Here is a 15,917-nt window from a genome sequence, read left to right as displayed (position 1 = left end):
CGACTGCTGATATTTCCTGACATTTTTGAAACAATTAATTTAATAATACTATTTTCTTCTACTCATTTTCACGGAATTTTAAGCTTCTTAAGCAATTTTTTAAATTCAAAAGATTATTTCTATTATTTGAGTATTAGAAATCAATTTTTAATTTGTACCCAATTTTCTAACGAAAACATTTTTGTAAATTAAAGAAGATATTGTATTGTTTGAAATTAATTTTATGATTTATCATTTTTTCGCATACAATTTACTTGAAACTTAGTACTAGAATTATCTACATATCAATGTATTAAATCTTATGCTATGCATTAATTCATTTCGCAATATTTTAATAAACATTATGAATGATACATGTGATTGGTCACAGCGTCACGATTGTCTTGATTTTTTATATGAATCAACTACAATGCGATAATATTTTCTAAACGAAATCCATAAAAATTCAATATATAAATAAATCAACTGTAATTTAAATTTAAATGATTTTTCGCGAGTTGTACGAACCCGCTGTCGCAGATCGCTACCCTCTGGAAATCGTTGTGCTGCCCAAGATAACTGAAGACATTCGCATTGTCGCGTCTGTCACAGAGAAAATAGAATTGCTCCAGATGACCCCTACATCAGAAATCCACACGGTATCGTCTTCTCCCATTCCGTGGAAACTATTGTCGTTCAATGCACGCTAGAGTCTCTCGAGGATTTTTGCATAGACGATTCAGCATACAATATAAATTTTAGGTGATGCTAAGCCATGGTTGGCGCCTAGTATTAGGCAATTACCGGTGTGCTCGAGCTAAAAGATCGGCGTACAGGCGTCCTGCCGGATAATCGACTAAATGTATGATTAGTGCCTTCTGTAGTCAAGAGATTGCAAACTTGTAATATCCGTGAGGAAATCGGCGCGAGATAATTCTGCGCCGATTCAACCGCGGGACGTAACAGCAGACAAAACTATTTGCCCTATCTATGTCAAAAGTTACGAGGCACGAACGAAATATACATACATACTTAGCGATGCAGGATCTATCACCACAGATAAGATGGACCTATCGTAACAGATTATAAACTAACATAAACGATGTACAAGCATAGGTGAATCTTGTACACTCGTCTGTGCTACCACTGACGAGGTGCCTATCATCAGAAGTATTATTTACTAAGGACATCTCGTCCTTACAGCAAACTCCTTTTATGTTCTCGTCTATATAACACTCTAGTTCTAGCAATAATTCATAAATGATGCATGTCGATATTGGATTGTAATAATTGGCGTACATGTGGCCCATTTTGCCATTTTCCAAGACTCCTAATATGAGGATAAACTTTCTTGTATTGTCCACCGCAGAGTGTTGCTATAAGGTAGTCAAAACAAAATTTTTCTTTTCCAATTCACTTCAAAAGTTTTATTGCAAAAGTACATCGGAACTGTTGGTAGCTAGTACCAAAAATATGTTTCGTGTACAAAGATTAACAATGAAACTTAACAATAATAATAATAAAAACAAAAACAAAAATCGAGCATTACCGAGCATCGAGCATGCAGAAAAAGGTGCGGAAAGAAGATGTGAGAAAATGAGTGATTGTGGTGTGAAAAAAGTCGTGTAACGGTGACTTAAATCGCTTTGAGTTCTTGTCCAAAAGTAAAATTCTATTTCTAGCAACAGCTCACAGATGGCGGATGTATCGTTCATGATATTTTTTTTATTTATTTATTAGAATATTTACAATCAATTCTCGTTGAGAATTTTCAGTAACTTAGTTTGGCGTGATACAATGACATGGATTATAATAGTTTTATATTGTTGATTTTAGTAGGACTAATGGTTTAATCTAGTGGGTATTTTCTTTTTAGTCTGCGGATCTGGTCCGTCGTGTCCAGTAGTTGGGTGACTAGTGGGTTGTGGTGGTTGTTGACTCTTGTGCTATATCTGCTTCTGAACTTGTGTATTTCATCTTTGACTGTAGGTATCTTGAGGTCTCGGTGGATTGTTTCGTTCGTAACATACCAGGGTGCATTTAATAGGGATCTTAGCGTTTTCGATTGGAAGCGTTGGAGTATTTCAATGTTGGAGTTACTTGCTGTTCCCCATAGTTGGATTCCGTAGGTCCAGACAGGTTTTATTACGGCCTTGTAGAGGGTTATTTTGTTCTGTATGTTTAGTTTGGAGCGTCGGCCCGTGAGCCAATAGAATTTTCTTAGTTTTTCCTTTAGTTGCTTTGTTTTTTCGGAGATATGTTTTTCCCAAGTTAGCCTCCTGTCCAGGGTCATGCCCAGGTATCTTACGGAGTCCTTGCTTGGGATTATTGTGTTGTTAATGGTGACCTGGGGACAGGTTTGTTTTCGGAGCGTGAAGGTTACATGGGAGGATTTTTTTTCGTTTATTTTAAAACCCCATTTTTGGAACCACTTTTCCATGGAGTCGAGACTTCGCTGGAGAGTGGATGAGGCAATTGCTGGGTCTGCGTGGGTAGCTAATAGTGCTGTGTCGTCGGCAAATGTTGCTATTGTTACCTCGTTTGATATGGGTAAGTCGGCAGTGTAGATGGAGAATAGTAGGGGTCCGAGGACACTACCTTGCGGTATGCCGGATTTTATTGGGAATGTTGCGGAAGTGGCGCCTAGACATTTAACTATGAATTGTCTGTTGGTTAGGTAGGATTTTAAGATGGAGTAGTATGGGTGGGGTAGGATTTTTTTAAGCTTGTAGAGTAGCCCTTCATGCCATACTTTATCGAATGCCTGTTGGATGTCTAGGAATACGGCTGAGCAGTATTTTTTCTTTTCAAGGGTTTGGCTGATTATGTGGGTTATGCGGTGGATTTGCTCTACTGTTGAGTGTTGTTTTCGGAAGCCGAATTGGTGATCTGGGAGAGTCTTCAATTCTTCTAAGAGTGGAAGGAGACGATTCGTGAGCATCCTCTCGAATAGTTTAGACAGGGTAGGTAAGAGACTGATTGGGCGATAGGAGCTGGTTTCATATATTGGTTTACCGGGTTTGGGGATGAGGGTGATTAGTGAGATTTTCCACGCCTTAGGAAAGTGTTCAAGGCGGAGGATGGCGTTAAAGATTGATGCGATGAGTGCAATCCCTTTTATGGGAAGTTCCTTGATTGCTTTATTTCCTATTTGGTCGTGACCTGCTGCTTTCTTGGGGTTTAGGCGACTGATTGCTTCTATGATCTCTGCAGAAGTGAAAGGTTGAATAGGAGGGGACATTTGGAAGGGAGTGTGCAGGTATTCGGTGACGTCCGCTGCGGCTATGGAGGAATGGGGTTGGAATACTTCAGTCAAATGTTTGGCAAATAGGTTGGCTTTTTCTATAGGGCTACGCGCCCATCCACCCTGCGGGCGGCGGATTGGAGGTATTATTTGTGGGGGGCGCGTGAGTTTCCTGGAGGCTCTCCATAGTGAGTAGTTTGAGTCGGCTGTGGGGGACAAGCTGGCGAGATATTTGTGAAAACGGTCATTATTGTAGTTCTTTATGGTTTTGGATAGTTTTCTAGTTGCGTTGTTTAGTTTGCGTTTGTCCTCCGGTGTTCTATGGGTCTGCCATATCCTTCTTAGTCTACGTTTTTCTGCTATTTTTTTTAGTATGTACTGGGGGTATTCGTGGTTGCTGGTGGACGTTTTTGCCGGTGTGGAGACGCGGATAGCGTTTATTATGCTCGCATTTAGGTATTCCGTGGCTGCTTCGATTTCATCATTGGTTTTTAGTGAGGTTGAGGCTGAAGTCGTGTGGGTAAAGACTTCTCTAAAGAGCTGCCAGTTGGTGTGTTGGTTATGAATGGAGCCATTAGGTGTATTCTCGATGATAGTTGAACTGACTGTTACTATCACGGGGGAATGATCAGAGGAGAGATCAGCCGAGGAATTGATTTGGACGTGTCTTGACGAGATATTTTTAGTTATGAAGAAATCAAGGAGATCGGGTATTTTGTTTGTGTCGGTGGGCCAGTGTGTGGGTTCGTACGTGGTAAGGTAGTTGAGGTTGTTGGTTAATATGCTGTTGAGGAGGTTTTTGCCTCTTACTGTAACCAGTCTGCTGCCCCATTGGGTGTGTTTAGCGTTGTAGTCTCCTCCGGCTATGAATTTGCTGCCCAGGGTGTCCAGGAAGTGGTCAAAGTCTTCTTTGGCGATGGAGTGTCTGGGAGGGCAGTATACAGCTGAGGTGGTGATTGTACCATGACAGTCTTCTATTGCTACGTTTGTTGCTTGGAGGTAGTCTTTCTGTAATGGTTGAAGTTCGTAGTGCTTGATGTTTGACTTGATTATGATTCCGGTGCCGCCGTGAGCCTTTCCGCTGGGGTGTTGGGTGTGGTAGAAGTTGTAGCCGTGTGTTTTGAGGTAGTTTTTGTCGGTGAAGTGGGTTTCGGATATGAGCATCACATCGATTTGCTGTTGTTTTAAGAATAGTTCTAGTTCGGCTTTGTGCTGAGCTAGACCGTTGGCGTTCCACAGAGCTATTCGCATTGGTTTTATTTTGCTTCTGTGCTTATGAATTTGTCCATGAAGCGTGTGAGTAGTGACAGCAAGTTGTTAATTTGCTCAGTTTGCTTCTCGATAAGTTTTTCGAGTCTGGTAAAGTTGTCAGTGCTTGGTGGGGTGGGAATTCTATTTTCTGTGTGTACACTGTGTGTTTTCGAGTTGTATGCGTTTCCTTGCGTTGCCTGCGCATAGGATACTGTTGGTGTGGTGAGTTTTTGGGGTTTAGGTTCTTGTATGTTTATGTCCTTGGGTCTCAGTTTTGGATACTTTATATTATGTAGCGATTTGTAGGCTGAGCATCCTTTGTAGTTCGCAGGATGCTCTCCTTGACAGTGGATACACTTGGCGGGGGTTTCCGGGGATTTAGTGCATTGGTCAGTGGGGTGATTACCTGCACATTTTACGCACCGGAAGTTGTGATTGCAGTATTTCTGCGTGTGGCCGTACCTTTGGCACCTCTTGCATTGTATTATTTCTTTCTTTACAAGAGGTGGCTCGAACTTAACTATGGAGTTCATCAGCCGATTGATATTGTAGATTTCTTTATTGTTTGTTTTTTGTTTTAGGTCTATAAAAAATAAGGATAGTGGGTTTTTTGTGATTCTATGCCTAATGTTACTGATGTTAGTTACTTCGTGGCCGTGATTTGACAGTTCGCATTTTAGTTCGTCTAGATCGACTGAGTGATGGATATTGCGTAGCACCACTCGAAATGGTCTTTCTTGTTTGAGCTGGTATGTGTGGAATTTGGCGTTTAACGTTTTTAATAGCTTGGTTAACTTTCTATAGGCGTCTGGGTGGGACGGCAGTATTTTCACTTGGTTGTTGTTAATCTTTAGCTTGTAGTCTTCTTTGCTGATGTCTTTTTCGATAGTTTTAATCATTGACTGTATGTCGATTACGTCGTTAATGAATATCGGTGGGGGAGGGGGAATTCTTTGAGTATGGAGATTATTTACCTCTTCGGTTGTAATCATGGAGTCTTCCGTGGACTCCAGAATTGAGAATCTATTGTAGGTAGTCACTTGGCTGGCTGATGGTTTGGTTTGAATCTTGTTTACATTTGTCTTGGTCGGTTCGAGCTTTCGTTTTTTCGTGTGGTGGTCATTTACCAGGATAGTTGCGTTGCCCTCTTGCCACGGGGGAGGAAACATGGCGGTGTTATAATTTTGCTCCGGGGAGCCTGTTGGAAATGATAGAGCCATCATCGAGCTAGTTAGTTCAGTGTGAAAGAACTAGTCGAGAGGCTGTTAACCCCTGGCTAGGTTAGTTGGATTTGCTTTCGTCAGCTGGGCGTCACGTGGAGTTTTGTGAACTTCACAGGGCACTGGACACACGTCTGCACGTCTCGGCACTCAGCAGCAACTGGATGGTACTTGCTATTTTGTGGACTTTGCCGGGCACGTCTGCACGCCTCGGCGCTCACGAACGAACTGTCGTTCATGATATGGGAACGATGTTCTGCTCTTCTTACAGCAGGGAATAACACTTTACTTCCATATAATATTAAACTTACAATTGGTCTTTATTCAAGATTATCACCAGTTGTTTTCTCATACGTCTGCTCGGTATCAATGTTAAGCGCCAATTCGCACATTTTGTCTTATGCGCTTGCCGCATATCTCTCTGCACATACGCGTTGTTAAGCTTGCTGTGTCTGTTATATAGGCTTCGTCCCCCACAGTGATGTAGTTATCATTCATGTTACAACGTTGCCATTTTCTAAGTTATCGTGCGCGCGGGTTCCGAGTTATGTTTTTATAGCATAATTTTTCTCACAAATCGAAGTCGAAAATTGGAAATATCATTCAAATAATATTTTATATCATTTTTCCATTTGATATCATTATTATGCACATTCTAGCAATTGCATGTATCTTCAGGATTTTAACAACTTTACTGACAATAATTAGGTACAAGTTATTCATTAACTCACAATTTGTTAATGTTGCGTGTAAATGTAGCGTTACCAAGTATGGGGGTTTCCTCAGTTTAAGTAAGGAATTTTGATTTGTTAGGAGTTGGAAGTATTTTCAAATATTTATAAAAAGTAATATAATTTATTAGAGCTCTCAAATTGTATTCCATTTGCAACCTGTAACAAATGAAATATGAATGTTAAACTTAAGTGTTTAAGATAGTATCATATGTATAACAAGAGAGATGTCTGTAGATTATGTTTATGATACGTTTATTATAAGCATAGTCTATCGACTAATATGTTTATTTTATTTGTTATTTGCTTTGTATCTTTATCTTAAATAATATTACTTAAATAACAATGTATTCGGAAAATATTATTTTAATATTTATTATTTTATTTTATAGATATTCGTTACTTGGTTTCAATAGGAAAACATTTAGCTTGATTTGATGGAATGTTTTGATATTCAATTGTTTCTAAGACGAATATGTCATGCAAATAAATATATTTTCCTTTTTATATACGTATATATCATTTTTTTAAATATTTGTTTTCAATGTTACAATTAACTTGCTTCGAGAGATCTTTTGAATTATGTTTTATTGAACTTCAATGTTCTGTGTTTTAATTGTTATTAATGAAAAAGTAAAAATGGTCAATCGTTATAAAAATTATGAATATTTATTCTCTTATATTTCTGAAACAAAATCTAGATAATAATTTTATTTTTATATTAGAATTCTAGTTGTATCATTTATTATTTAATCTTTATTATTATTCATATTTTAAGTTCTTACTATTTTAATTGTTTTCAATACTGTGTTTTTAATAATAAATTATGATATTTAATTCTTTGTTAAACATTTTTCGCAGTCTTGATGCCTTCTACGGGCTATGATAATTATCTTTGCGGTGACTTCCTTTGAGCTATTGTAGAGCATTGATTGTAACGTTCTCCGCATCACAGTTCTAATAATCTCAACTGCGTTGAATATAAATCTGGCAACGGTGAGAGTCCGGCCTTAATGTAAACATAACCTAATCTGTATGACTTCCCGCGATTTTATGAAATATTTATTTGTAGTAATGTTAGTAATATATATATATATATATATATATTATCATAGAAAATAGCAATAAACAATAATATAATGAAACAATTATAATACAGTGCAACAGAATGTGCAATAGTGTGTGTAACACACTGCAGGTTTGTTTCCTATTTATGTCAGTTGGTTGATGTTTATTACTGTTCTTTTTTATAACATTATTTTGTCCAATTTAAAGTCAAAATTGTCCAATAGTTATTCGACATATTTTATTTTAATTCTTTTGCTGTAGTATTCTGCAATGAATTTCTCTACTGTTGGATTGTACAAAGTTCTCAAAACTTTACATAATGAGATTTACTATTAACCATAAAAGTTTTTCTATATTCTATAGAAAGATTATTCTTATCAAAATAAAATACTACAAAATTTCACTGGAGAATAATGTGAATGACAGGATGACTAAGAACTATTTTATTATTGTTTTATACGTTAAAAATGAATATATTATTATACAATACCATATATATTTTACTAAAATAAAAGTAGTTCTTTTATAAAGTATATGATAATTTTTGTAGATGACTGTATATCACCACTTGCAAGTACATCATACATGAATTTGTTTATCTTGAAGTTTATCTTTGAAGTACATATGAACTAAATACTCACATAGGATTAAATGACTCATTGCCTATATATTTTATAATCTTTTCTTTATATTAATATATGTATTGAAAACTAAGCTTGGAAACTAAAAAAAGTAGGAGGTACTTTTTAAAATTCTTTATAAGTTTTCTTATAAAATCTTAGTAAAATATTTTCAAATACGCCATTGAAAAGTATAACTTTCTCATATCTTTGAATCTTATTTTCTTAATTTTAACCAGTGGAATTTCTTAATTTTTTGAGAAATAACAATTATACATCATAATTATTTCAATTTGAAATGCTATAGTGGTTTCCCTTAGAACTAGAGCAATATCATGGTATTATTAATTTATAAGATTTTAATATGAAAAAGCTACGTAATACCATTACTCATGTTTATTAATTACTAATATAATGTAACATAATATACTTTAGTGTTATAATTGATTTCAAAAGTCTTCTGATTGTTATCATTGTTTTATATTGAGTTATATTTACTCATTTTTATTCATGTATTCATTAAACTTTTGTGTTTATAATTAGTATTAGTAATGTTGTTCTTTTTATGTTCTTACCACTTGATGTGCTTCTTTATCCATTTTTTATACCTGTAGTTATATCATTACTGTAATTTAACATTATAAGAGTAGTCTAAATTTGTTTTATACTTATATTTACTCAGAATCAATATACATAAATAATTTAAATACAAGCGTCGCAACATCGAATCTTCCTAAAAACCACAAAAATATATGAATACAATATTCACAAAAACTAAAATGCTTATATATATATTACTTTTACGTGCTGTGTTTATAGTATTTGTGTGTGTATTATTTATATATGATTATTTAAAAAATATTGTGTATATTTAGTTGAAGTTTTTCAGAAAAACGTTAATTACACAATCTGTCAATAAACTGCACTATAAGACTTCTAAGCATTGAGAGTTGAACTATCGATGCTTGCAAGAGGCGGTGTTGCCACGTTCACCGCAGCCAGTGCCGCGTCTCAAGTAGAGACTTGCCTCGCCGCATGTAGCGTGTGTAGTGATGTATCAGGTTGCATGACATATCGTTGAGGCAATCGCTATGAGTCTGCCGCGGACGGGAGACGGGAATTTACCTCGAGACAGATCTCAGCTTCTATACGAGAGTAGCACGGAAGTAAGGTCGCGACGCCGTTGTTAAAACTTAAAACATCTGTAACTTCTAGTAGCAACCTCTGTAAGAAGATATGAGTGCAATAGAAAATCACACATTCTGGACAGAATTTATTGCATTATATAAGAGTCTTCCTTGTTTGTGGGATATAAGGTCAAAATCATATGTGGACAGAAATTTAAGAAATGATGCAATAGATGTTTTGATCGAAAAATGTAAAGAAATAAATCCTTTGTCAGATAAAGATTTCGTTAATAAAAAAATACACAATTTGCGGTGCAGTTTTAGAAGAGAATTGAAAAAAGTCAAACAGTCGAGATCAACAAAAAATGTATATATACCAAGTCTCTGGTACTTCGATATTTTAAGTTTTATAACAGACTGTGATCCAGGGAGAGATACAGAAAACCTTAGTGATGTTAGTATTAATTTGAAAACTGAATGCAGTGATAATATGGTAAGTAATTATTTTTTAGTATCTTTTAAATAAAAGTTAATTATTATTTGCTCAGTTATTTTATTTATATATTTATACACAATATTTAATTAATCTAATCCGTATAAACATTCTCTTTTTCAAATTTACAGCTTCGTCATTATTAAACTCATTTTTGAAATTTTCTCGACTTCCCGCGAAGAAAAATTTAAAATTCATGCTGTTCGTTGTAAGAGTATCGACACTTTTATAATTTTTTCTATTCCTCTGAATGTGTATTTACGTTATCTTCATATAAGGGAGAACATATATATACACATACATTACTGTTCGAATGCATCTGAACGCATGTTTGCTTTTGACAGGATGCAATTTAATAAAATTATAGTTAGATGGGTTTGCAATGATTTAATTTTTTTTATGATTGATACAGTTATGTACAATAAAATATTATTATGTCATAAAATTAAAATATGAATAGTTTAGATAAAGAAGGTTTTTCTGATCTGATAAAACTATAGACATTACAGTGATATCTAAGATATGATACTTAATGCGAGTAGACAAACTTATGCGAATAATATTATATTTTAATAATTTAATTATATTTTAATTTGATTATAATATAATTTAATTATATTGCAGTATTTAATTATAATATGCTACTGATAACACGTTCATTGTGGATCTAATTTTTATTTCGTACGATGCTGTATGCTAACAAAAAATTTCCATACAACACTTCATATATGTGTTTAATATGAATTATTATGAAATATTTCTTCGTAATTTCGAGATTTTTAGTTCATTTGACACATTTAAGTCGATAGCGTACATAATCTAAAAGTATGTGCTCATCCGATTCAAATGTGCGTGTCGTGCATAATGAACGTATTCAATTCGGTAAAAGGTGTATACTACTACTGCAAATCGACTAGTTTGTCCAGATATTAATGAGTTATTATAAATAAGATATTTATTTTATGCATGCCGCTTAAAAAATTGTTTAATAAGCGGTAGCTTATTAATTATTACAGTGATATTCACATGTTAAATGTCAGTACATATAATAATGAACAAAAGTATTTGCACAGATCAGCTTTTCCTACAAAATTTCCTGTAAATTTATGTATAAAATATACATAATTTTTTTGTAAAATATACATATAACTTTTGACTTTAAAATTAAAATATCATATGAAACATATGATATTAATTATTAAAAAATCGATGCAAAAATCGACTTCATAACTGCTTTGGGACTGATTATTAGAACTAAAGAAATTAATCTAGGAGCGACATAGAAACCATAAGCGAAACAATAATTTGTTTCTCATAGCAGTTATTCAAAATAAATGTTATACATGATAGTTCTAAGAATTGGGATTGATATCATAACAATTTTAAATCCTAGAAAGTTATATTTTACAAAAAAATTAAACAGAGTCACGTTTTTTTAGAAGCTGTGAATGGGTTTCACAAGAAAAGCTAATTTGTGTCAATACCTTTGTTTCTATGTATTAGAGGATTAAAAATATCAAACACTGAAGCCATCAAATGCGTTTCCATTACAGTGAGCCCTACTAATTCTAAGCTCATAATTAAATATTTTGTGTCGTCTTGTTAAAATTTGCCTTCTCCTTTACTCGTGAAGGAGCTTGATCATCCACAAATGTACATGATATGATAAAATTTCTTTCTTTGGGTATTGTAAGATTGGATAAATTTAATTTTGTTAGCGAACTTTTGATACAATTTTGTCTTCTGTAAAATTCTTCCGCCTTTATCTACATGAATCGTTACAAGTTCATACATTGCATTGATGGTTTCTGGTACAATAATAATAACTGTTCCCTTATAATTGTTGTGATATGATATGAACTACTAGCTAATTTTACTATGTACATATGTTTATTATATATCAATTGCTATAACACATTCATTAGTTTATTATAAGGATTGAGAATCGATCAAGGCTAGATTAATGTTTTTGAGGCCTAAGTATATCGATTTCTTTAATAGAAAAATACGGCGGAGGGGACTTAAAGTGAAATAAATTTACGTAAGCGTGATATAAAATTTATATTGTAATCAATTATATCTAAATTTCTTAGTGTACAATTTTATGACATAGTTGTTAGTTTTAAAATTTTTCTTAACATAATTCGCCCGTTATACTCAGAGTAAAATGCATTTTTCTCGAATAGCGAAGCCCCTGAGGAGACAAGGCCCGGGGCTATAGTCTCGCCCTCTTCAATCTGTGCCTGGAATCGATTGTCATTTCTGCTCCAATCGTAAGCCTAAAAAATGAAGAAATGTATGTATGCACATATCCTTATCTATTTCAGGAACAAGACGATGTCGATACAGGAGGAAATATGTTATCTTCATCTCCGGAAGTATCAACTAGATTAAGTTCTTCTTTATCAACGACTCCTTCAATGACAAGAAATGTATTCAAACGAAAAAGGAAGTGCAAAGATAAGAAAAGTCAACCGGTTGAACTTGCTCATAAAATTTCAAAGGATGCAATATCTAATACACACGTTCGAGAAGATATTTTTGATATTACTGGAAAAAAGATTGCCTGTGACCTTAGAGAATTAAACGAGCAACAAAGAATAATAGCAGAGAAACTTATCAATGATATTATATATTATGCAAAATTAGGTAAATTGAATGAAAATTGTTTAGTATGTCCTACGCACATGCGACCTACATAGCAAATTTTTCTGAGTATGACCTGTCATTTTAAAAATCGGAGTAATCTCTATCACGTATTTTATAATTTTACAATCAAAGCTGAACTAAGAGATATTTGTTTCAATAGAATTTAAATCCCATAATTAAAGAAATTTGGTAAAACGTGTAAATAAAAAATTCTTTAAGAAATCATTAATAATATAGTTTTCTTTTAAAAATTTGTATTATTCACCAGGTTTCTGGAAATATTTGATATAAGAACTATAACGATATAGTGCAGGAAAATTTGTGAGCTTCGTAACTTTATTCGGTAACTAAATATTTAAGCGTAGTTATCAGACGTCCTTCTGCAGATATAGTTTCTCGTGTTACAGTGTTCTTTTTCTCGATATAAGAAAATGAAATAAAAATTTTTTGTACATTGTGTGTGGATAATTTTTAAAAATATTTTGATCTTATTTATCAAATACTTCTGTAATAGTCATATGTAAGAATTTCTTTTGCTTTTCATCTCAATACTTTCTTTTTAATTTTCTCCTATTACATAGAAAGATATTGGAATGCCATTTACTTATCTTAAAATTGAGATTAAGTGTAAGTAGGTAACATGGTACATATTGAGACTGCCTCATCTGGTTTCGAGTCATGTGGCGAGGCCGAGACTTTCACTATGTCTAGAGTACTTTACCGTGAGTCGTCTATATATTTTCGGTCACTTAATTACGTTGTATATTAGAAAATTCGAATTGTTACATATACGTAACACTATCGCACACACACACATACGCGCGCGCGCGCATTATTTTTTCTATATTGGTTAAATTATTTTGTACACCACCGCTTTTGGATATTAATAGTATGAAATTGCTAACTAACATAATATTAGTAATTAATATATAACATAAACCTAACATATAATGTTGATAATTCGATTATTCGCGATCGAAAATGGAATACGAAAGAAAATTAAAGAGTTATTCAATTTTCGTTGAAAAATTGTCAATCTTCCTACTATTGTAACTTCCTCCTTCAGTAAGTTCATCTTTCTCGAAGATGCTTTCAGAAGGTTGCGTAGTCCGACTTGTTCTTCCTGTATGTATATTTAGTGTGTGGGTATACATGTATACATATACATACACTAAATGTATATATATATATATATATGCACACGAACATACGCACTAAATTTATATGTATATATGTACATATATTATCGCATAGAAGTACGCGAACACTTTGATAAATTTGTTTTAATAATAATTAATTCAGTAGGCTATAAATATTTAAATCTGTTCGGGAATGTAATTTTTATTTTGTTATTCAGCAAGTTTCTTTGCAATAAGCCTACATTCGGCACTTAGTGAAAAGTCGTTTGTTAGAGACCGGTCATTGTTCGGTTCCATGCTAGCGAAGTATCATACAGTCGCATCCCAAAGGATCTTCTGGAATCCAGATGCTCGGTTCCGAGTCTAACGGTTCTCGGTACTTCGTAGTGTCGAGTCTTGACCTAGCGGGATCATCCTGTTGCCAAGCCGCTGCGCTGTTTACCAGCGGTCAGCTCCTTCACCCCTGCTCCAAGGACATATCTTGCCACGATTGCACTGCAACGAGAGGACTAAGGGTTGGCCGCTTTTAGGTATAAGTTAGTCGCTTTTCGAACATCACTAGTTTTTTTCGTCTATCACTGGCTGTCATTTCTTTAATTAGTTAGTCTTTGTAGTTAATCACATCTTTAATTAGTTAGTAGTTCTAATTTGTTTGTTGAAAATACATAGATTTCAGTCTTCGATATCAAGTGATTCGTTGAGAAGGTTTTTTATTAAACTGCACACCACGCGCAAATTTCAACAAACTTCGAATCATAATTCTCAACGAGAATTGATTGTAAATATTCTAATTAATAAATAAAAAAAAAAAAAAAAAAACTTCGAATCATCCGTTTCTATCAACCACCGGGAAGAAATAAAGAGAATTATAAAGAATAAAGAAAATTATATGTATGTTAAAATAATCAACAATGGCATGAAAATTTATTTTTACAATTAAATACGCGATTTATTAATAAGTCGGTCGATTATTTATACAATTGTTTGAAATAATGTTACTAATCGTACGAGCTATCGTACTAGCTCTTGTATGATGTATTGTGTATCGTAGAATGAAATTTGTATATCTTTGTTGTAGAATTATATTCATGTTCCATTTTTGTGTAGGCATTGTCTTCTCTTGCTTTTATTTCTATAATCTTTATAACCATATATTAAATTGTATAATTTTGTAACTAAATTAAGTTTTATCAATTCGTCGCTTTAGTTCTTAACTCTTCTGTTTTCACTAACTCCTAAACTGAGAAGACTGAGTTTGAAATTCATGAAGATTAATATTATTGTTTGAAGGTAGAATTTGAAAGAACTGAATGTTGCTTTCTATCTAAGGTGTTGCGTTTTAAGTTGAATTTTCATCGTATTATCGTGAATTTGTATTTTTTATGCGTATAAGACATACGTGGATTCTTTAATTACATTTTTCGAAAAATCAAGTTAAAACAGTTATGAACTAGGGTAACAATTTGTTTACATTTCGTTTAAAAATAAAAAATAGTATTAAATTAATAATTAAATGATACTAACTACATGTAGTCTCACTTTTCGTACAATTTTGCAAGATAAATATGTAAACGGAAAATGCAGCAACGCTTGAAAAAATAAAAAACGTCTGCCGTCGGTAACATTTGAAAAACACAAGATGTCGATTAACCTCTTTCGACGTCAATATATTAAATTAATGTTATGTTATTATGAATATGGAGAAATTTAATAAAAGGTATTTAATGAAGGACATTTCTAGTACATGATCGACTAAATCCAAATTGAATCGTATTATCTGCCCCATTGTATTCAACATAATTTTATTTCATCTCATTCATCCTTCGAAACTTCCGACTTACGTATAATTTATTCGATTCGGATTTAGTCGATCGTCTATTTGGTAATTATGCACTGACGTATATATCGTTATCGACGTTCAAGCTCAAGTGACAATTAACTACGTTAACAACTTTTCTCACTTTCCTATAAATTTAAAAATACACAGATCATAATTAATCCTCTGTTATAGTACATATCATTCACGATGAATCTTTTCCGAAATTGTATAAAAGAAGAAGTTAAAAAGTTTTGTGGCGGCACACGAGCACGGAACTTTCCAACAGTTTCGCGACACAAAGCGCTATATCTTCAAAGTGTAACGCCGACGTGCCTAATGTGCCATCGATATCCCTATGGTTCTTCCGCCGAATGTTTGGAAGAATGCACGCGCGGCAACCGCCGTGGTACATCTAATAAACGCGTGTGTAGTAAGGATATCGAAGGGCAACTAAGAAAAGAATCCGTTTGGTTTCGAACAAAGAGTCGTTCTGCCTCAAGCCGCGAAGTGCGAAAGGTTCAGTATCATAGCGAAATAAACACAAGCCGAGATACGCGATTGTAAACTCTCGATGGTT

General features: G+C 33.8%; 1 protein-coding gene and 1 long non-coding RNA gene across 5 annotated transcripts; one reads left to right on the top strand and one right to left on the bottom strand.

Annotated features, from left to right (window-relative positions):
* The first annotated feature begins 7,399 nt into the window (after positions 1–7,399).
* On the top strand, positions 7,400–14,272 carry LOC126923247 (uncharacterized). 4 transcript variants are annotated; one of them, XM_050736559.1, is made up of 4 exons: positions 7,400–7,623; positions 9,003–9,733; positions 12,061–12,382; positions 13,909–14,272. In XM_050736559.1, the coding sequence occupies exons 2-4, from the start codon at positions 9,350–9,352 to the stop codon at positions 14,049–14,051; spliced, it is 849 nt and encodes a 282-aa protein (XP_050592516.1). In that variant the 5' UTR covers positions 7,400–7,623; positions 9,003–9,349; the 3' UTR covers positions 14,052–14,272. The 4 variants fall into 4 exon arrangements, with proteins under 4 accessions (XP_050592516.1, XP_050592507.1, XP_050592530.1 ...); XM_050736550.1 differs by having other exon boundaries at positions 8,989–9,733; XM_050736573.1 differs by lacking the exons at positions 7,400–7,623; positions 13,909–14,272 and adding an exon at positions 12,651–12,839 and having other exon boundaries at positions 8,840–9,733.
* Positions 8,578–9,047, bottom strand: LOC126923381 (uncharacterized). Its single transcript, XR_007713141.1, has 2 exons — positions 8,912–9,047; positions 8,578–8,846 (listed from the first exon to the last, which is right to left on the bottom strand). It is a non-coding gene; the product is annotated as an uncharacterized LOC126923381 (long non-coding RNA).
* Positions 14,273–15,917: the final 1,645 nt, after the last annotated feature.

The sequence above is a fragment of the Bombus affinis genome, chromosome 2 (genome assembly GCF_024516045.1).
Source record: "Bombus affinis isolate iyBomAffi1 chromosome 2, iyBomAffi1.2, whole genome shotgun sequence".
Lineage (NCBI taxonomy): Eukaryota > Metazoa > Arthropoda > Insecta > Hymenoptera > Apidae > Bombus > Bombus affinis.
Note: the sequence above shows the minus strand (reverse complement) of the source record. Positions and strands in the feature narration are given on the sequence as shown.